At 49.7% G+C, this 21,164-nt stretch overlaps 1 protein-coding gene across 1 annotated transcript in view; it reads right to left on the reverse strand.

The window, feature by feature from the left end:
* The window catches only part of LOC144161807 (putative peptidoglycan muropeptide transporter SLC46), a 28,846-nt gene extending 11,194 nt beyond the window's left edge, over positions 1–17,652 (reverse strand). Inside the window, exons 1-5 of the mRNA XM_077692405.1 lie at positions 17,327–17,652; positions 10,992–11,220; positions 7,910–7,998; positions 3,726–3,884; positions 314–480 (exon numbers count right to left, since the gene is read on the reverse strand). Of these exons, the coding sequence (XP_077548531.1) occupies positions 314–480; positions 3,726–3,884; positions 7,910–7,998; positions 10,992–11,220; positions 17,327–17,652 (970 nt within the window). The remainder of the gene's footprint in view (positions 1–313; positions 481–3,725; positions 3,885–7,909; positions 7,999–10,991; positions 11,221–17,326) is intronic.
* Positions 17,653–21,164: the final 3,512 nt, after the last annotated feature.

Below are 21,164 nucleotides of genomic sequence, written 5' to 3' on the forward strand. Positions count from 1 at the left end.
CGCTTATCGCTTTATTTTTATTTTAAGAGCTCCCACTATTCACCATACCCGCAGCACCACAATACCCGACATTCTACCAGAGTTGTCCCGCTTGTGCAACGAAAATTTGTTATTCTCCAATTTAACATCTTGTACCCCCTTGTTCTCATATGTTCACACTTCGAAAATTTCCGGGGAGAACACTGATGGGCCATTTGAGACTTTCGCTTTAAAATACCATGGTTCAGTGGTACAGCAATAATTTGCCCAACAAAGTGAGTGTCATGCAGAAATTTCGCGTAAACCCCTGAAGGAGGATGAAATGGTCGCTGACCGTAGTTCATGGTGGCGAGCAGCGCCTGTATGGCGAAGAGCAACTGGAGCGTCTTCTTGAGCTCGCGGTGGCCGCCGAATATCTTGGCCGCTTCGCGGGCGTTGGCAACGCTCACCAGGGCGCGCAGCTGTTCCGCCTTTTTGGCCGTCGTGCTCACCGATGAGTCACTATGCAGAGATGTGCGCGCACATTTAAGGGTGAGAGAAAACGTAATCCGAACGCAATGTTTAGTGGTAGCGTGAATGTCGGAAGGAAAATAAAATCCCAACAGAACCTCCAAATCTTGCTCGTCCGTCAAGCCGCCTCATTTTATCCAATGCACACTTTCCCCCAGATATGTACTGAATTCTACATTCATGTGCTTATACAAACCATTCAAAGGGTCCTCCCACACTTAAACGTCACAAAGGTTTATTCACTCATACTGTTGGCCGCTGAAGCCGATACACGGTGGGGTTACAAAATCCTTGTATTAACATAAAAGCCCAAAACCACGTACATAATCGCGCACGCCGAAGTTTGTGCACTAACTACGCATACAAATAATTCTCGAACAATGCAATAAAATACAGTCTAGAGATACGTAGAACTGAACAGACTGAACTGAATTGAACTTAGAGCTCAACCCACACAAAGAAAGCAAAGAATGGAACACGAGAAAGAATTGAAGCAATAGTACAACAGGGAAAAACGAGTCGACACACACAAGGCGCAATGTGTGTGTCAACTCGTTTTTCCCTGTTGTCCTAGCGCTTCAATTCTTTCTTGTGTTCTACACACAAGCCCAAACCAGCACCCTCGTAAAGAATGGAAGCGCTAAGATAACAAGGATAGGCAAGGCGCTATGTGTGTCTACTCGCTTGTCCTTGTAGTCTTAGCGCCTACCAATAGGCCCAAACCAGCACCCTCGTAAAGAATGGAAGCGCTAAGACAACAAGAACAAGCAAGGCGCTATGTGTGTCTACTCGTCTTTGTTATCTTGCGCTTCTAATCCTTGCCATGCCCTACCAATAGGCCCAAACCAGCCCTCTTGTAAAGAATAGAAGCGCTAAGACAACAAGGATAAGCAAGGCAATATGTGTGTATACTGGCTTGTCCTTGTTGTCTAAGCACTTCTAATCCGTGCCATGTTCTACCAATAGGCCCAAACCAGCACTCTCGTGAGACAGAATTGTTTCCTGGTGTAACCCAGAAACAACACTGTTGTAGATACCGCGTGAGCACTTGACAGCAGTAAGTGAGAGCGTTTAGCTAGATCCCTCCCACGTCTCGGAGACGTTAACGGGTTTGTGTCATAACGGCCTTTCGGTGAAGGCCAGCAACAGGAGAGCGAAAACAAGCTCCTTGTGCCACTTGAACGGGAAAATTTTGACCCGTCTGTCCAATCGTGTGTCCCTCGACTAAGCTGCCCGACCGAAAAAAAGACGTGAAAAAGTTCTTGAGCATGAAATTTATGTGGCAGGACCGTTCCAAACGACGAAAACTCCTACTTGTCAACAATATTCTTTGCAGAGAAAACCTTATAGGCATATTCGCGGCAAAATATCTATGAAAACCGAGAGCACTAGAGGTCGTTTAGTTATAATTATATACGCTCGATCGGTTTTTGGGATAGTGAATAAGAGAATTAGACCACATATTGCAATTGAGGTGCGAAGGCTGAGGAAACAGCGTAGCAAGGGGTCTCCACTAGCTTTAACTTGGCTTTTCTTAGGTCTGCCCCTTTATTAAGACAAAGATGGTTAACAAGCGAAGCTTTCTCCATTCAAACTGAGTTAAATTAAAGTCCAGCATCCACCTCCTAAAGTCCACAATCCAAACTGCCAAGGACCGAAGCCAAAGTCCAAAGTCATTGTCCGCGCTACGAGCCCAAATAAAATGCAGAGCGCCCCGAATGCGATGACAGCGCAGGCGGACAGACGCGGGTTTAAAAACGCGAGGGACCCAGGTTCGATTCCTACCACGGGAAGCTTTTCTTTTAAAGACGATAGTATTTCTTGGGCTACTTAAACCCAGAAATTTTGGTCTGTCTGTCTGTATGTCTGTCCGTCTGTCTGTCTGTGACTCGATTCAGCCACCCGGCCAAAGCAAAACAATGCCTGCGCAATAGTCTTATATAGTCACAGCTAAATCTACCCGTCTATGTCCGGTGTAATGTTCATACTTGTCAACATTGTTGAAGAAGAACAAGGCATTACGCAAATATGAGACAACAAATCAATACAGAAGTGATATTTGCAGTGTTCCTTTATAAAAAAATCAAACATGCTTGAATTTGCGAAATTAAATACTTCATCAACTGCAGAAAAAGAATTCACTCCGCCGTCGCCTGCTGTCGCCCGCGCCACTGTAGCTTCTGGCGCCATTTTAACAAATCAACCGGCAACAGTTACGCAAGGTTTCAATAGATAGTTTCCACGTTCTGCTTGCAACGCACGTGGAGTAGGGAAACGCGGTTCTATAAACGTTGAAGTAGGGCGCCTCGATTAACGCGCGTCTTCGCCGTACGGCAGCGTTCGCATCGAGACTCCCGGTTTGGAGCAGTGGAACGCGGTAAATTCAAAATGATTTAAGCAAACCTTTGGCGTCTTTACCTTGGGAGGAGCGCGACGCAAGAGGAACAACATGAGAGGTGAGCGGGAAAGCGAAGGGAGGCATTTACTTCGCAAAAGCCGATGGACTATCGTCTTTTGACGGCATTTGGAACGAAAGGAGCAGATACGCGGCCAATTTTTTTTCTGGAGGTGCGTAGCCCCCACACCTGCTGGTCGGCTCCTTGCCTCCTCGCAACTTTCTATCACACCGCGCGGCTTAGAATATTTGCCCTCTTCACTTCACCGAGCGCTGTTTTGTAGCGTGATCTACACTGGCCGAGGTTGAGCAGTTTCGCGTGGCTCCTGGGTAGCCGTGCTGCGCATGCGCGAGGAGCAGTGACGTCACGCGGCGCACAGCTGGCGCGCAGGAGCCGCCGCCACCGCGCGCCTCGCCGGTCTGCGCATTCAAGAGGAGTGACGTCATAGCCGCGGCAGACGCATTGGCGCCGGCGCGTGCCCAGCTGTGCGCCTCCGTTCCGTAGTAGCCAAGCCTGACGCCGCGCCGGAGCCGCTTGATAGCGCCTCTCATTTCTAACGTAATTTCTCAACTAACCAGCTGAACCTTAGTTCACGCTAAGTATATCTTGGCATAACCGAGCTAAGCCACTGCTAATTTTTTTTTTTGTTGTTAACGTTCGGAACGGCCAGGACTCAAGCTGAAACAGCTCCGCCGTTAAAAAACGCGTTAAAGTGGTGGCGAAAAGAGATATGAACTGGTTAGAACTACAATGGCACTGTAGACACAATCCCAATTTTGTCCGACGTGTGGCCCCTGGACGGCCACTATAGCTCGCCGTGCTAATAATCCACGCACGCACCTCATCACGGGGCTGGCCCAAAGCACTGCCAGCAGACTGCATTGGGCGCCCAGCGCCACCCACAGGGACACGTGACGGCCGAGGATCGAGTACAGGAGCAGGCCAAAGAGCCAGCCCACGGCACTGCCGATGAGCGCCGCAATGTCCAAGAGGAAGAACCTGGCGGAAGAAGGAAAGACCCGAACTTCATATCACAACGCTCAAGGAATCCTAAACGACATTTCCTTCTTCCTTAACACAGTCTATGCATAACACGCATGTGACGTCACCACACTCCTTTCTGGGGCACTGCTCTTAGCTTTATCAGCGCTGCTCGAGATGACAGGGGCGCGATATTTCGTTCCAAAGTAGGGTCAAGCCCGGCATTTCCGGTGCGATGCAGAACTTTTATTAACGTTGCTTACATGCTGCGTCCCGCTCCTAAACTGACCTAAGAGATACCAAACGACCTTTATTTGAGCAAACATTGCGCAGAATTGAGCTCACAGAACATTTCTCAGTAAAACATTAGGCCACCTTCGCTACAGAGATACGAAAACTGGGGAAACAGTGGAGCAGGTGGTCTCCACTAGATTTGACATGGCTTTTTTTCAGGTCTGCCCATCTTATCGGTACATCGGACACTGATTACGCTGAGCGCACACCACCTCCATCAACTAGGAGACCGCCTGCACGTCAGAGCTTACGCCTTCACTAGGCGCAGCCAGCCGCCCGACGCTTTCCTTCCCACCCGAACATCTGCGGCACGACGCGCACTCCCCACACCTGCTCGTCGGCCCCTTTCCTCCTCGCCACTTCCTCTCAGTCTTCTTGGCCCAGCATTTTCCTCCTCTCAAATTCGCCTCGCCGAGTTCTGAGCGAAGCCAGGCACGGATGGAAACTGACACGAAAATTTTGTGTTCATTTTTATCGCTTTTATCGATGCTTAACTGTCTGGCGAACCCGAAACAGCACTTTAAATACTTTAGCCGCGATAATTAATTACATTCAATGGCCTGAAAATCGTTGGTTTCAATTTCCCGCGCTTTCAGCACGAAAGGCGCATATGACGGAATCCCGGCATGACCTCACCGCTTTGTGCGGACGACAAAACACTGCGGAGGCCAGTGGGGGCGTTGTTTCGACCACGCCGCCGCCGGAGCTAAACGGCTGGCCTGCCTGAAGGTGCCACGCCTACCATTGCGGTCAAAATTCGATGACCGCTTTCAATAAAAGTCCTGATGGCGACTTCTATTGCGATTACAGGCTATATAATCGCTTCATTTCCCGTGTGTGGAACTTTTTCCAATAGTACCTTTTTGGGCAGCGGTTATGCCTGTAGCTCTGGCTATACGTGCACCCGTTTGTGAATGCACCAGCGCCCAGTCGCCGCCCACGGGGTCGCGCGCGTGAAGTAACGTCACGAGTTTTAGGGGCGAAGCTCCTAAAGCCATGGGTCTGTATGTCGCAAAGTAGGCCGCATTGCACGCGCAAGAACCGGCTGCAACCGGCAGCGCAAACTCGGCACCAGGAGCGCGAGCTTGTCTGTGTTCGCCAACGGAGGCGCGAGCGCACGTGCACTGCGAGGGGGAGATCACGCAAGAGATCACGCCACGAACGCAGGCAGTCGTTCTCGGAGATCGAACGAGACGCAAGGACCTTTGCTCGTTTCTTCTCGTCTTGTTCGGGCACAAGTTCGCCCTAAATAAAAGTTCTTTCTTTACCGTTGTGTCCCATCCTACGTGAGAAATTGTGGTGGAGGTGCGGGGTAGTCCTCGATGGCGCGGGGTCTTTCACCAGGTCTGGGCCTGGGAGCATTGACTCCGAAAATAAAAGTTGATTTGTACAATGTACGCACACAGTCTTACGTCTTTCTTAATGATGTAATGGGCGAACTTTCACGGGAGAGTTACGGTTACCGATGATCTCCCCCTCTCGAGCTTCGCCCCACTTATCATCATTCATTCCGTGGCTATGGCGTGATTTTTTTGACGAGCGCTGTCGCGTCACTTCTTTTGGCTTTCACGGGGTGATGTCGCGCATGATGTCCATTTGCTGAGCGCCGCTCCGCGTGCTGTTTCGTCGGCGGGATAAATGAGATCCAATTAAAGTATGTTCTTCGCGTCGCAGGCCGCTCATATTTCAGCCAGGGTGTTGAGTAAAGGAACCGAACTGGGCAATAGTATTAACGCCGAAAATTGGTGTCAGTATACCCCTTTAAACAGGTCCACTGTTAAACATGTATCGTGGGTCAATCTGAACTAAAATTAGCACTGCTGGCGCTCGGACCCAGGCAGTTCGCTCCGTAGTCTACTGAGACCGAACCACGGAGTTCATTCAGCAGTTGTTTACCCGCCGCGGTGGCTCAGTGGCTAAGGCGCTGCGCTGCTGAGCACGAGGACGCGGGTTCGATTCCCGGCCGTGGCGGCCGCTTTTCTGATGGAGGCGAAAAGCAAAAACGCCCGTGTGTACGAGGTTTCGGCGCACGTTAAGGATCCCCAGGTGGTGAAAATTAATCCGGAGCCCTCCACTACGTCGCGCCTCATCGCCTGCGTTGCGTCGGCGCGTAACCCGTACAATCAATCATTTAGCAGTTTAAAAGAATAGCAGGATGATTTCAAGCGAACGAGTAGATGGCGCCAGGTGTTACAGAGAGTACCTGGTTTTTAGCGACAGGGGAGCGGAATGTCGTGATAGCAACACATCAGTTCGCAGCCTTCCAACGTGCAAGCAATGGAAGCTACAGCGATGTCAGGGCGAGCTATATCTTCCTTTTGGTTAGATGAGAGGAGGTTAGTGCAGCTGTGCGTTGCATTAATCTACTGTTAATGGCTTCCAGCACGAGTGCTCTCGTGCTGCATGCAGCTTCAACCAGCAGGTGGGATTGACCAGAAGTAAATTTACAAGCAGCTGTTGGACTTTCTTGCCGCGACTGGCCTACGTAGTATTTTGTAGTGCATGAAGCCGCCTGCCTCCTGCAACCTTTTCCTCTATTCAGTTTCTATATCTTTATACATACATGTAAACTTGAGCATGTATCTTCCCATTCCTTTGATGCCCTGTGGCAAAACGGCGCAATAAAAATAGTTTCATAGAATCCTGCTTTATGTTTAAAAACTTCTGAGAACTCCTAAGTGCTCATTATGATGCAGTGAATGCGAAAGCATTAGCGTAGAATTGCCGAACTCTCCTCTCATTAATCATCATCATCCTTTTCTCTTTGTGTCTTGTTCTGCTATCCGTTGCTAAGACTGAAAGCCTTAGCCTGGTTTCGAATTAACGTTACGCAGATATAATGCTGAGCATTACGACGCGCCAAATTACGTCAACTTCACTGTACGTAAAGCTACGGGTACTGGCTAACGAGGTTAGAACTCAAAGCGGAGGAACGGCGCAAAAACTTCTGTACAACTCAATTTTGTTTATCGAGATGTTTTACTTCCGAGAAATACGTGAACAAACTTTTCATGGCGCCGTTTATATTCGAATGATCGCCAATATCAAGTCCAGAGTCTGACTACAGGCCAGATGCTTAGTATGTCGAAACCTTCAAAAAGCGCAACACTTGAAAAAACGCGACACAAACGAAAGGGAACACAGGACGAGCGCTTGCTCACAACTGAAGTTTAATCAAAAAAGACGAAGAACATATACCCTCCCAGTCAACATACCACGCATGCGTCTTCAATAATCAATGGGAAGAACCCAAAAACCACAAACAACGATAGAAACCCACAAAAAAACGAAAACAAAACAACTACATCATTGAATGTCAGGGGGTGTGCAACTCAATTACGACCAAGATACGCAATCTCTTTGGCGTGTAAGGCAACACAAGACTGATTGACACAAACGTCCCCTCTCTGGCTCATCTGTAACGCCTCAGCTATTTCTCTCGTCATCTGGCGCGCATGCTTGGACGCAGAGAAAAGCGGCCTGCAACCACCACAGTACCGGCATTTGCTGGTACCGGCTGGTGCCGGTACCGGTTTTTGGGTTGTTCCCATATGCTGACTGGGAGGCTATATGTTCTTCGTCTTTTCTGATTAAACTTCAGTTGTGAGTAAGCGCTCGTCCTGTGTTCCCTTTCGTTTGTGTCGCGTTTTTTCAAGTGCTCCGCTTTTTGATGGTTTCGACATGCAATTTCACCAACTATCCCAACTCGCCATTCTGCTGGAAGGTGCTTTGTGCGTCCTACACAGTACCTGATGGTTCTGAAAAGTCTGGCGTTGGTGTTCTTTGTCACAGCGAAGTAGCAGCAGGCGAGCACGAGGACGTGACCACCAGTAATTCCCTGCAGGGAAAAGAAGGCAATCTCGTCACTACACAGGTGTAGAAGACTCTGCAGAATATCCTAGGTTCCTATGGAACCCTGAGAAAAAAATAGCAGCGGCTTAGCTCGGCTGTGCCAGGATATACGTAGCATGAGCTAAGGTTCAGCTGGTTATTCTTGGGTTTCCTGGTAGTCTAGGATTAGCTGATTACCATGCTTACTGCTGCTAAAACGATTTCCAATCCATTCCAATCCAGTCCGGTTCAGTCACTGATCCTCGCGCATGCGCACTACGGCTCTCCAGGAGCCACCGAAACGGCTATCAAGAGGCTCCAGCGTAGCGTCAGATTTGGCTACTGCGCAACGGAGGCGCACAGCTTGGCACGCGCCGGCGCCAGTGCGTCTGCCGCGTCTATGGCGTCACTCCTCTGGAATGCGCAAACCGGCGAATGTGCAGACCCAATTCTCTACACACCCGTACTCCAACCCAATCCAATCCAATCCAATACAATCCAATCCAATGCTCCTCGCGCTTGCGCGGCACGGCCCTTCAAGGTCCACGGGAATCTGCTCAACCTCGGCCAGTGTAGCTTACGCTACAAAATATGTTTGCCGGGGGGAGTGCGCTCGCTGAATCAATTTAGTGTGCGGCACTTCGGCGACCGCTACTGTGATTTGACATCGGCGTCCTAGTCGTAACCGAGCGAACGAAGAAACAAAGAAAACGACGGAGGAAAGTGTGGCGAAAATGTGAGGGAAAGTGTGAGGGCAGTATGCTGAGCCGCAGCGTATAGACGCTCCTCGGCGGCGACGCATGTCGAGGGGAGGCAGTGGGACATGCAAGGTGGGGGCGACGCGCTCCGAGATGAGGCCCTATCAGCGTGTGCCTTCATGCGCTCGACGATTACGTGCGCTCATTTCCTCAGACGCAGTTGGCGGTCCCTTCCTGAGACCCAGCAGATTGCGACCACTTCCTGAGATGCAGTTCGCGCCGCCGACGCAGAGGCTTACCGTCGCTGCCTTCGAGAGAACCCATGAGTGAGTGCTGCCTCAGCGCACTACAGCACTCAGGAGGGAGTGCCGGAGAACGATTCGCGTCCTCCTCGTTGCGTGGCTCATCCGAACCACGTGACATTTGCGCGGAAGGTTCAAACACGGTTTACGACAGAATGCTCGGCAGTTGCGACGCGCAGCGAGATAACGGCAAAGTAGCGCGCGTCGCCGTGCGTTCGCTCATCACGCGAACACTTCCTGAGACGCAGCAGCTGTGCGCCGTGATCGAGAAGACTACAGTTCGCCTAAGGAAAAGGAGCCACATCGTTGTCATTAACCTGGACTGTTCTTGTTCGTTCGGCAATGTTCTAGATTTAAGTAAACGGATCCGGAAAGGTAATTGTTCTGGGGTAAATGTACGCTGAGCCAACATCGCGGCATTTCATTCGCCGACGCTTTAATGGCCCGCCACTCCGTTGACTGCTTTTTCCACGCGAGTGTTTGCTTTCAGGTTACTACGGAGCGTATGTTCTCTTCAGTGAACCTTATTTATTTTACGAACCCGGCGCTGTTCTTTGAAGCGCGATAGTATGCATCACTGGGTGCAGGCCACGAACTATGTTCCACCCTTCGTCACCCCCTTTTTCGCAGTAGACATCATCATCATCGTCATAGTCGTCGTCGTCGTCGTCATCATCTCCATCATTATCATGATGATCACGTGTGTGCCCACAGCAGGACGAGGGCCTCTCCCAAATATTCCCAGCAACGTCTATCGTGAGCCAGACGAGTCTATTCTCAGCGCCAGTGTTCTTGGAGTTCATCCCTCCATCGAGTCCTTCGTCCACCCATATTTTGCTTGCGGTCTATTGTCAGCCACTCCGTTGAGCGGATGGACCACCTGTTGTCCCTCGTATGTATGACGTGTTTTGCCCAAACCCACTTCTTTCGCTTAATTTGAACTAGAGTGTCTTCTGCAGGAGTTCGTTCTCACACAGCTGTCTTCTTATTTCTAAGTGTGGTGGGTAAGACGTTGTGCATCTGAGCCCAAGGACGCGGGTTCGAGTCGCCGCTAGCTAGGCCGCGCGCGTGAAGTGACGTCACGAGTTTTTGACGAGCGCTGTCGCGTCACTTCTTTTGGCTACTTCGGGATGATGTCACGCTGATGTCCATTTGTTGAGCGCCGCTCGGCGTGCTGTTCCGTCGGCGCGATAAATGAGATCCAATTAAAGTATGTTCTTCGCGTCGCAGGCCGCTCATATTTCAGCCAAGGTATTCTGTTGAGTAAAGGAAGTGAACTGTGCAATAATATTAGCGCCTAAAATTGGTGGCAGTACCCCTTTAAACAGCTCCACTATTAAAAATATATCACGGGTCTCCTGAACTAAAATTAGCACTGCTGGCGTTTGGACCCAGGCCGTAGGCTACTGAGACCGAAACACGGAGTTCATTTAGCAGTTGTTTACCCGCCGCGGTAGCTCAGTGGTTAAGGCGTTGCGCTGCTGATCACGAGGACGCGGGTTCGGTTCCCGGCCGCGGTGCCCGCTTTTCTGACGAAGGCGAAAAGCGAGAACACCCGTGTGTTCGAGATTTCGGCGCACGTTAAAGATCCCCAGGTGGTGAAAATTAATCCGGAGCCCTCCACTACGGCTCGCCTCATAACCTGCGGAGTTCCGGGGCGTCGAACCCCATAATCAATAAATCAATATTCCTAAATGTGACCCCTAGCATTCTTCTCTCTTGGGTAATTAAGCTGATCAAAGATTTTTTTTTTTCAGGGCGCTTAATGAGACCCCACGTCTCTATCCCATCTGTCATTATCGGAAGAACGCATTGGTTGTACTCGTATACTAGCTTATTTTGTGAGAGGACGTTTACTGCTGAGGATAACCGAATTTTTACCGAAATGCAGCAAACCAGTACGTTTCACAGTACATTTTCACGAAGCATGTTTTAGAAACGCGACGTCGGGTTTTGGAAAGCGCCGCAGTTAGGAACACGGGACGGATACTCAGGCTTACCATGGGAATGACAGCGGCCACATACGTGAGCATGGGACTGCTTCCCAGGGCCAGAAAAGCACGGACCAGCGACGTGCCCGCGGAACCAGCGATGGCTAGGCCCAGCAGCGTCTTCTGGCCGTGCTTGTCGCACACGGGGCCGGCCAGGATGGCGACCACGGCCGAAAGCAGGGTCAGCAAGCCCTCGGACAACAGGAGGTAGCGACGCGACACCACGTAGACCTGGTAGCTGTGAATGCGAGGATTGCAGCGATTATGGCTGTCTCAGGAAGTGTTCTTTTGTAGCGTAAGCTGCACTGGCCGAGGTTGAGCAGTTTCGCGTGGACCCTGAAGGGCCGTGCTGCGCAAGCGCGAGGAGCATTAAATTGGATTGGATTAGATTGGATTTGGATTGAATTGGATTACATTGGATTGTATTGGAAATTGAATCCAACTGGAGTACGGGTGTGTAGCGAATTGGGTCTGCACATTTGCCGGTCTGCGCATTCCAAAGAAGTGACACCATAGCCGCGGCAGACGCACTGGCGCCGGCGCGTGCCCAGCCACGGCCGCTAGATGAATCTCATCCAGCGGCCGTGGCCCAGCTATGCGCCTCCGTTGCACAGTACCCAAGTCTGATGCTGCACCGGAGCCGCTTGATAGCCGTCTGCGTGGCCCCTGCAGAGCCGTGGTGCGTATGCTCGAGGAGCAGTGACTGGACTGGTCTGGATTGAATTGGATTAGGTTCGATTGGACTAGATTGGATTGGATTTCTGAACCTTAGCTCACGCTACGTACATCCTGGCATAGCCGAGCTAACCCACTGCTAATTTTTTCTCGCCCACGGTCTGTGGACGTTTCTGTCGTTGCAGCTGTCTTATTCTTTGTCGCCATTATTTCTGGCGCAGAAATAAAAGCAAGGACAAGAGGCCTGATTTTCTCACGCAGTACCTTTGCTACGGAACATATTTAACATGTACAGTTACGGTCAAATGAAACGCAATCGCAAAAATATGAACTGGAGCACCCAAACAGCGCTATTTCTCTCCATACAAGTAAAAGTGTCGCATGGCTCTATAACGGTAACAAAGTCTGAAATCATCATCATCATCACCAGCCTATCTACGCCCACTGCAGGGCAAAAGCCTCTCCCATTAACCTCCAATTACCCCGGTCATGCGACCAATTTATCCCTGCAAACGTCTTGATCTCATCTGCCCATCTGACTTCCTCCCGCCCCCTGCAACGCTTGCCTTCTCTAGGGATCCACTCTGTTACCCTTAATGACCAGCGGTTATCTTGCCTTCGCATTACATGCCCTGCCCACGTCCATTTCTTCTTAATCTCTACTGATATGTCCTTAACACACGTTTGTTCCCTGACCCACTCCGCTCTCATCTTGTCACTTAATGTTACACCTATCATCTTCCGTTCCATTGCCCGCTGAGTCGTCCTCAATTTAAGTTGAACCCTCTTAGTGACCCTCCAAGTTTCTGCCCCATAGGTGAGTACCGGTAAGATGCAGCTGTCAGACTTTCTTCATCGGGGACAATGGTAGGCTGCAATTCATTATCTGAGAATGCCTGCAGAATGCACTTCACTCCATTCTTATCTTTCTAATTATCTCTGCCTCATGGTTGGGATCCGGGGTCACAACTTCGCCTAAATAGGTATATTCGCTTACCACTTCCACTGCCTCGCCACCTATCTCAAACCACTGTGCTGTCCCGATGTTATTGATCATTACGTTAGGGCTCTACATATTAATTTTCTGTGCAACGGTTCTACTCTGCTTGTCCAGTGCGGTAATCATGCTTTGTAATTCGTCCCCGGAGTCACTTAGCAAGGCAACGTCATCAGCAAATCTGAGGTTACTGAGGTATTCTCCATTAACCCTTACTCCCACCTGTTCCCAACCCAATGTTCTGAATACTTCTTGTAAACATGCTGTGAATAACATTGGAGAGATTGTGTCTCCTTGTCGGGCGCCCTTCCTTATAGGTATTTTACTGTTCTCCTTATGGAGGATGATGGTAACTGTGGACCCATTTTAAATATCCTCTTGTATTCTTACATAATGCTCGTCTACCCTCTGGTTCCGTAATGCCTGAATGACTACTGAGGTATCGACCGAGTCAAATGCTTTCTCATAATCTATGAAGGCTATATATAGGGGTTCAGTATACTCCGCGCACTTCTTTATCACCTGATTGATTGTGTGGATATGGTCCATTGTTGAATAGCCTTTACAGAACCCTGCTTGTTCTTTAGGTTGACTGAAAGCTAAGGTGGCAGAAATTCTTCTAACAATTACCTTGGTAAATACCTTGTAGACGACTGACAGTAAGCTGATCGGCCTGTAATTTTTTAAGTCCTTCATGGCACCTTTTTTAAGGATTAGGGTGATGTTCGCGTTCTTCCAAGATTCCGGTACACTCGAGGTCATTAGGCATTGCGTGTACAGGTTTGCCAGTTTTACTTGTACAATTTGTCCGCCATCCTTCAAGTGGTTTGCTGTTATCTGATATTCACCAGGTGCTTTGGCCCCTTTCATTTCTTTAAAACCTTCCTTAATTCTGTCGTTCCTGATGGGATGTCTATCTACTGTGAACTACTTTCTCCTTCGGCATTATCCTGGATGTCCCGGCTACTGTACAGATCTCTATAGAACTCCTCGGCTACTCTGACTATTTTATCCCTATTTGTGATGACATTGTCTTGCTTTTCTTTAAGTGCATACATCTGATTTTTCCCCACGCCTTGACGCCTTTTCACTGCTTTCAGACTGCCTCTGTTCTTTACTGCATATTCGATCCTATCCATATTAAACTTTCGTATGTCAGCTGTCTTACGCTTATTAACTTCGAAAGCTCCGCTAGTTCTATTCTGTCAGCTGGGGTGGAGATTGTCATGGTTTGCCGTCTCCTAATTAGATCTTTCGTCTCCTGGGAAAGTTTACCAGTATCCTGTCTAGCCATCGTGAAGTTTGAAATATGAAGTTAGAAATATAACACAATCGAGTATTTACGTGATTCTTTGATTTTGCGTGTTCACTTTTCACTTGTCTATTAGTATAAGTACTAATCATCGTGTTTGTGTTCAAAAGACAGCGCAAACGTGGAACGGATAACAAAAATCAACCACGTTAATCTTCCTGTATTTGGTTTATCACGTTCGTAACTTTAGAGGCGCACACACAGGAATTGCAATCGAGTACCTGAATATCACGATATCGAGTGTTAAAAGATGGTTCCATCGGCACATTCCTGAAAATCTTGGGTGATATGCTCCCCGTTTCGTCTGTTTGCCTCTCATGTCCGTTTTTTTTTTTTTTTGCGTCGCCCCACTAATTATGAATCATTTTTCACTATCCAGGCTTTCCGCTATACGTCTTGGGTGGTTCCCATTGGTGCGTTGTACGCTATCGTACGCGCCGTCATTGCCAATCAATGCTTTGGCTTCCTCGCATAGCTCCGGCACCTGGCAGTTGAGCTTGCTAAATATTTAGACCAAGGGATCAGCAAAAGGGGAAGAGCTGGGATTATACTTTTGGGCTGAAGCGGATTACGTCATTATGCAACTGTGTTGAAACTGATAGCATCATTCTTCACCGTATGGAGTGGTTGAGTTTTCACAAGGTATAAAAAGCTAAGAAGAACCATGGGAGACAAAGTCCACTTGCGAGGCTTAAAGTGGTACGGAAAATGAATAGGTACATATACGAATTCTGATACGTTCTGATTGATAAGCACCAATTTAACACTCCTGAAAGGTATGTGCATGAACTAGAAAACATTTATACGGCGCTTTGCTGACAAGTATTTAGAAAAAAAAAAGACGTTTTTCCGCATTCTCCTCCAATTCCCGCTCTTCGTTCGTCCATATTCTTTCACAACTCGGCAGCGCCGCCGGTTTTACGCGAAAGCATTAGATTTCCCATTAAGCGAAAGAGCCATTTTCGGCGTTGGCATCGGTGTCTGTAACAGCGAGACGGCTCCTAAGAAAGCATTCCGTAGCCGGAGGCGTTCCATTGCACGAGAGAGAAAAATATAGAGAGACAAAGAGAGAGGGAGGGAGAGAGACAGGGAGAGGAGAGGAGAAGAGAGGACAGGAGGGGAGGGGAGGGGAGGGAGAGTAGGGAGAGAGCGGGCTCTTAAATGTGAACTGGTGAGGTCAACCCTCTGGTGGCAGGGCCTGCAACGCCATATGAGGGTGGCTACAGTGATGTGAGGTGAACGTTGGACATTGAGGGGACAGCAGCGTTAGGGCAAACAAAAAAAATCTATTGAAGATGAGATACAAGGAAATGCTGTAAGCAAAGTTCGGACAGAAACAATAATTCAAAAGGAAATCGTAACTGTAAATGCTGAATAAAAATTAAAAAAAAATGTCGCAAAGAGAGGGGAGAACACCAGTTCAGAGTACTGCAGGAAGCGAAGCAAAAGTTTTAGTTGCAGGCCTCATCGCGCGAGTTTAATCTCGGCAGCAGGGAGAAGAGACCGTATACGTCCTTCCAGTATACGAATCCTACGATGAACGTTTTAAGAGAATACTATAAAAAAGAACACTACCAACACTGGACATGGGACTAGACATCCACGATACAAAAACACTGAGAATACAAACGAACACACACCCACACTAATCCAGGCTGGCGCTATGTTCACTGACAGGTTCAGTGAGGACTGTTTCAAATGCAACGAAAAAGTAATCCTCTTCCACACCGCATTGAACTGCCCAGTTCTTCGGCAGACCTATAACTGTACACTTCATTCTTTGGAAGCATGGGAGGCTACCACGGCCAGCGAGGCCTTGGAAGACTAGTGCTAGCAGACTTACAGAAGCCTAGGTTGGTGTACAAGCGTCTGAGGCCCTGGAAAGAAAGAGGACTCCACCCAAGTTGTTCAGTTTACTCTCCTCCTCAACCTCAATAAAATATTTCTGAACTGACCTGAAGTCTAGTAAACCGCACATGAAGGCAGCGGAAAAACTCAGACAAAACAGCAAAAATTCACCATCGTTGCCAACTCTCCCCTTACACGGCGGAGGGAACGAGCAGCAGTGCAACGTGTAGGCGACTGATCAAAGCCGTTCGAAAGCGGCAGATCGCATAGTAAAGCGCGGCAATCGGCAAGATCCCAAAGGCGCTCAAGTGGGCAATCCTGCTTTCGCATTCACACACCATAAGAAGTGCTAAGTGCTTAAAATAAGGCAGTGTGCTTTCAACCGGCAGCTGGTATAAATACCGCAGAGAATTTCTCCCGGCAGTCAGTCGCTTTGTGATCGGCTAAGCACGCCACCCGGAGCGTCATTGAGAGGCAAATACTCCCCCAAAATCAGTCCCGCCGGCTGCACGGGGTGGGATAGCGTTCTTTTATTGCGGCATTCAGAGTTTACAATTTTTCGTTCATTGAAATTTTGTTGGCGAATTCTTTTGCAGTCGGGTTATTCCCATAGTTATCACGAGGTCGACGCACAGGACGTTTTAAGATAGGTTGTGTGCGGTGTAGTTGGGCTGGTTAAGGCTATAGGTTATGTTGGGTTAGGTTAGTTTAGGCTATTAGGTTGGTTACGTTAGGTTAGGTTTAAGCAGGGTCAATTTACTTCTGGACCTCATTTTGCCACTGCTGGGGAAGTATCATGAGAACAATAAAATGCAGTGCCTATTCTGCCGGCGCTGGTAGGACAATTTCTCCGAAATTCTACCGGCTGTCGCCGCCCCTTGGCTGCCCGAAGACACATGACATGTTCCGGTAAAATAAGGAAGTTAGTATTTTGCCGGCACCGGCTGAATAACTTTTAAAAAATTTTGCCGGTATTAGAATTTCGGGCAGTAGAACATAAAGTAAGGTAACCAAACCAGCCTCGTCTAATCAACCTAATGTAACCTAATCTACCATGTCCCGAATCAACCCGAATCTAACTTGACTAAACTACACTACACCGAACGCAAACTATCGTACACCCAACTCAAACCATATATAAGTCCCTTAAAACCGTATACTCTTCGGTTTCAGAACGGGTACAATAGCACACTGCCACAGGAAGAACCGAAAGGGTGGATTTTTGAGCAGTCTTTCTCCCGGAATTGCCCCAGGTTAACCAATCACACGCTGCTGCCGGTAGAATTTCTGAAAAAAATATTCTGCCAGCGCCGGTAGAATAGACACTATTATAACAAAACGCTTATTTTAAAGGGATTGTCCCGTGTATTTATAAGCCAATGAGAGGCAGCTGCCGGGAGAAGTTCTCTTCAGCATTTCTACCATCTGCTGCTAGAATAGACGCACTGCCGTTCTGCATCTTCTATCTGCGCGACGTGGTGCCAAAAGGCGCGGATGTCAGCGTCTCCTCACCGTTGATTATCGAATTTGGAGAGGTCCTTGCAGACGTCTTCGGAGTAGGACAGGCTCCGGCGGCAGGCCTGCTCCTGGAATATTCTCGTGAGCGCCGTGGAAGGCATGGCCGCCGCGGCTGAGAACGCGAACAGCAGCGCTTCCATCCTCTGCTCGACCAGCCAAGGATACAATGCGCGCCAGCCGAGCCCACAGACGGTCTCCTCCTCTGTGCCGCCCAGCAGTCGCAGCAGAAAGGCGTTGCACGAGAGGTACGCAGTGCGAGCTGCCCCGTACGCGCGTCGAAAGCAGGCTCGTGGACAACGCCAGGGATCCCCGCTCGCCATACCATAAAGCGAAGCTTCCTAGCACGCCGCGCCGCGGCCGGTCGCTCTCTCGCCGCTGTTGTCGATGCTGATGGGGTTGACGATGGTTATCGGCACTAAACAACGCTTTACGATTCACAATCTCCTCTTTCCCCAACACCCAACAACCACTTTCTTTGTCTGGGTACCGGGAAGCCAATGGGTGCTGTCCTAGTACACGTATACAGCGCCGGATCCCGCGCTCTCCGTGGATTTTTAAGACGAAAGCCTTAGATCACTGTGTTTCAAGCACGCGAGCTGTGAGGTACGGTAAAATCGGTCGGCCAGAAAAAGCTGTTTTTTTTTTTTTTGCGATAGTATGCCCTGTGGCATAAAGTCTTAGAGGTACAAGTTGGCACCCGTTTCCCGGAGGAAGTCCAGAAGACAGCGGTGGTGGGGCCCCCACAGCCATCGGTGCAGATCAGGAGGTCTCCCAGGATGCAGGCCTGTGCCGCGAAGGTGTCTGGATCTCGCTGCACTAAGGGAAGGGCACGTCCATAGTAGGTGGTTGGTGTCGGCGTCTTCGGCAGGAACCGTACAGAAAGGGCAGGTGTTGGTAAACGGGGCATGGTATCGTGGTGGCCACGCCCGGGTTACCGCAGGAGATAGGGCCACCCCAACTCGAAGTCTACGCAGCAGGACCTCCTCCCAGCGAGCGAGCCCACTGGGAAGGTCTGTTCCACACGGTGGGATGAGAGCGCGTGTGGCGCGACGCAGATCTTCCTTTAGTTGGACAAATTTTTCATGTGGGTCCGTTGTCAGCAAGGGCAGCGGTCGTGGAACCGAGGAGAGGTGACAGGAAGTATCCGCCGCAATATGCGCGGTGATAGTATTACGCCGGATCCACGACAGTCGGAGAGGGCAGGGGTATGTGTCCAGCAGTTTATGAATCTCTCTTGAAACGGACGAGTTGGAGGATACACGGCGCAAATCCCGTATGGCCGCCGTTGAGTCCGTGTACATTTGTACAGTAAAACTTCCAGGGGCTTGAAGTGCTGGTAGTAGCGCTTGCAGTCCGTCCCGGATGGCTGTAAGCTCCGCTAGCATAGAAGGCCATGTGCGAAGTGATTCATAAGCGCAGTTTTGGTTCGCTTCTGAATGAGAGGGACATTGGATCGCCGTAGTTAAAACGCCGTCTTGGGCCCCAGCGTCCACAAATGCCTCTACAACCTGGGGCTGGTTCGCAGCCGCTCGTAATGGTGCGCCTGCGGTCTGCGCGTCTGCGTTCCCGGTCGACCGACTGTGGAGTCTAGTTAGCGGCCTGTTGTCGGTCACTTGATGGTATAGCCAGGGCGGCCTAGTTACAGGGTGGGCTGGAAAGGCGGGTAGAGGACGGCCCATGTAAATTGCCAACGCCGCTGCCTCCGCAACAAAATTAAGTTTGTGCTGGCGGGCGGAGCGGCGCTGATGTACAAGCTCATCCAGGGTGTTCAGTTGAGCTTCTGCCTCAAGAGATGGTATGGGCGTCATTTGAGGGAGGCAGGTGATTATCCGCATTGCAGCTCTATTAATTGATTCAAGTCGGGCCCACTCCGCTTGGGTCATATGCTGGAATTGAGCCTGATAGATAAGTCGAGGCTGAAGTATTGACCGCACCAAGAGTCGGGCTATTTTGAAGCAGGAGCCCCCAGCCTTTTGTGACATGCGTCGGATAAGGTGTAGCATTTGACCTGCTTGTTGGCGGGCAGATCGAAGCCACAAGGCAGCTGACCCTGATGACGAAATTTCCAATCCCAGCACGCGAAGAGAGGTAGCAGTGCGCACAGGCTGGCCGGATAGTTGTAGCGCGATCAGGGATATCTCCAATCTACGACGGCCCCAAGCATTGGCAACGGACAGAAGGGCTGTCTTCTCGACTGAAAGCGAGAGCCCAGCGTATTCACACCACTTCTGTGTGTCGATTAAAGCTTGTTGCAGGCTCGCGGCTTGTTGAGACAAGTCTGGGTGGACAGTCCATACTGTAATATCGTCCGCGTACACCAAAAGGTGTATGTCTGGCATGGAGCCAAGATGCCAGGCAAGTGGCAGCATAACTACGTTAAATAGGAAGGGTGAAATCACCGATCCCTGAGGCACTCCACGGACGGGCATAAAATGGCCATAACTAGCTCCACCAATCCGTACTGAAAATGATCTTTTAGTCAAGGAGGTCCGGTCAAGAAGCTGAAGTTGCGGTCGGAGCAACCGCATATCGTAGATCGTGCATGGGGGAAGGAAAACTGAGAGAGAGAGAGAGAACCTTTAATAAAAAAGGATGACCACTGGTCACGATGGACGAAAGGAAGGCGGAGGGAGGGTAAGAGAAAATGAACAAATGCTGGTCGTTCTGAGTAGAGTCAATAACTGGGCCAGTTCTTGGAACCTGCAATTAATGGGCTAGTTCGTGGTGATCGCAATAGGGATCACAGTTGAGTCAAGAGTTTGTGCAGGTTTGCCAGTTCGTTCGGGGGAGGACCCACTCAAACAACCCGTGCTAGCCCGCTTTTACTTGGATAAATTGCTATTTCAGATAATAGTTGTGCGTCAGTTTGTGGTGGATCGGGATGTGGTTGGGGTGATTCGAATGTACGGTGCCCGGCGAAAGCTGGACACCAACAAACTAGGTGTGTCAGGTCCGATAGCGTGGTGGTATGGCAGTAAGGACATCGAGGGGGCAGGTGAGGGGTATATCACTTGCGAAGTGTTTCTGGTGTGTAGGCTGAATTTGCAATATATTTCTTAATAACGATTTCACCTGAGCGGGGAATAGGAGGTAGGCGGCTGAGGGAGCCAGCTGGAGTTGGGGAAACAGAAGTGCGGGAGGAGGGGCTTAGGTGGGCTCAGAAAAAGCGCGTTCCGGGAAAGGGAAACAAAATCATCGAAGGAAGGTAGGCCGCTGACGCACGGGCAACACAATCTGTCGTTAGAAGTGAAGGCACCGACAAGGGCAAACACGAGGTTAAGCATTTTATTTTTAAACCTCGTCAGGCTTTAAACTTCGTCAAACAGCAATGTGTAGTGTATCTTCCGCTTCCTTTTGTGTTCATTTTATTCTAGCTGATTCCCATCGAAGATGTACCAACTAGCACAGACCAGAGCCATTCGGCAGGCTTCCTCACCCCTGTGCCCGACCTGCGCAGTTCGCGAGGACTTGAAGCACATTCTCTGCGCACGTTGTCTTCGCTACAAACTTGAGCGTACCCCCGCTAAGCTTTCTCTGGGCCTGCCCGTCTGCCCAGATCTCATCGAATCGTCTCCTTGGCTTACAATAGGAATGGCATGTCACGCAACAAAGGCGCTATTAACGTTCCTCCGGAGCCCTGGACTTGAAATTGAGCTTTAAAGGAGCCATGAAGACAAAATACAAGTTGGGTTTATTGGAAAGACTGCTTAGTCCCGATAACAATAATACTAATATCATCGCTATCTTTGAACAAATAACGGAGATATTAAAGAAAACATGTGAAGCAGTCGCGACCTCCTAGCCAATTTCCCTCAACTTTTCTATGACGTCA

This window comes from Haemaphysalis longicornis, unplaced genomic scaffold (assembly GCF_048455015.1).
Source record: "Haemaphysalis longicornis isolate Haplotype H1 unplaced genomic scaffold, Haemaphysalis longicornis Haplotype H1 scaffold_12, whole genome shotgun sequence".
Taxonomy (NCBI): Eukaryota; Metazoa; Arthropoda; class Arachnida; order Ixodida; family Ixodidae; genus Haemaphysalis; species Haemaphysalis longicornis.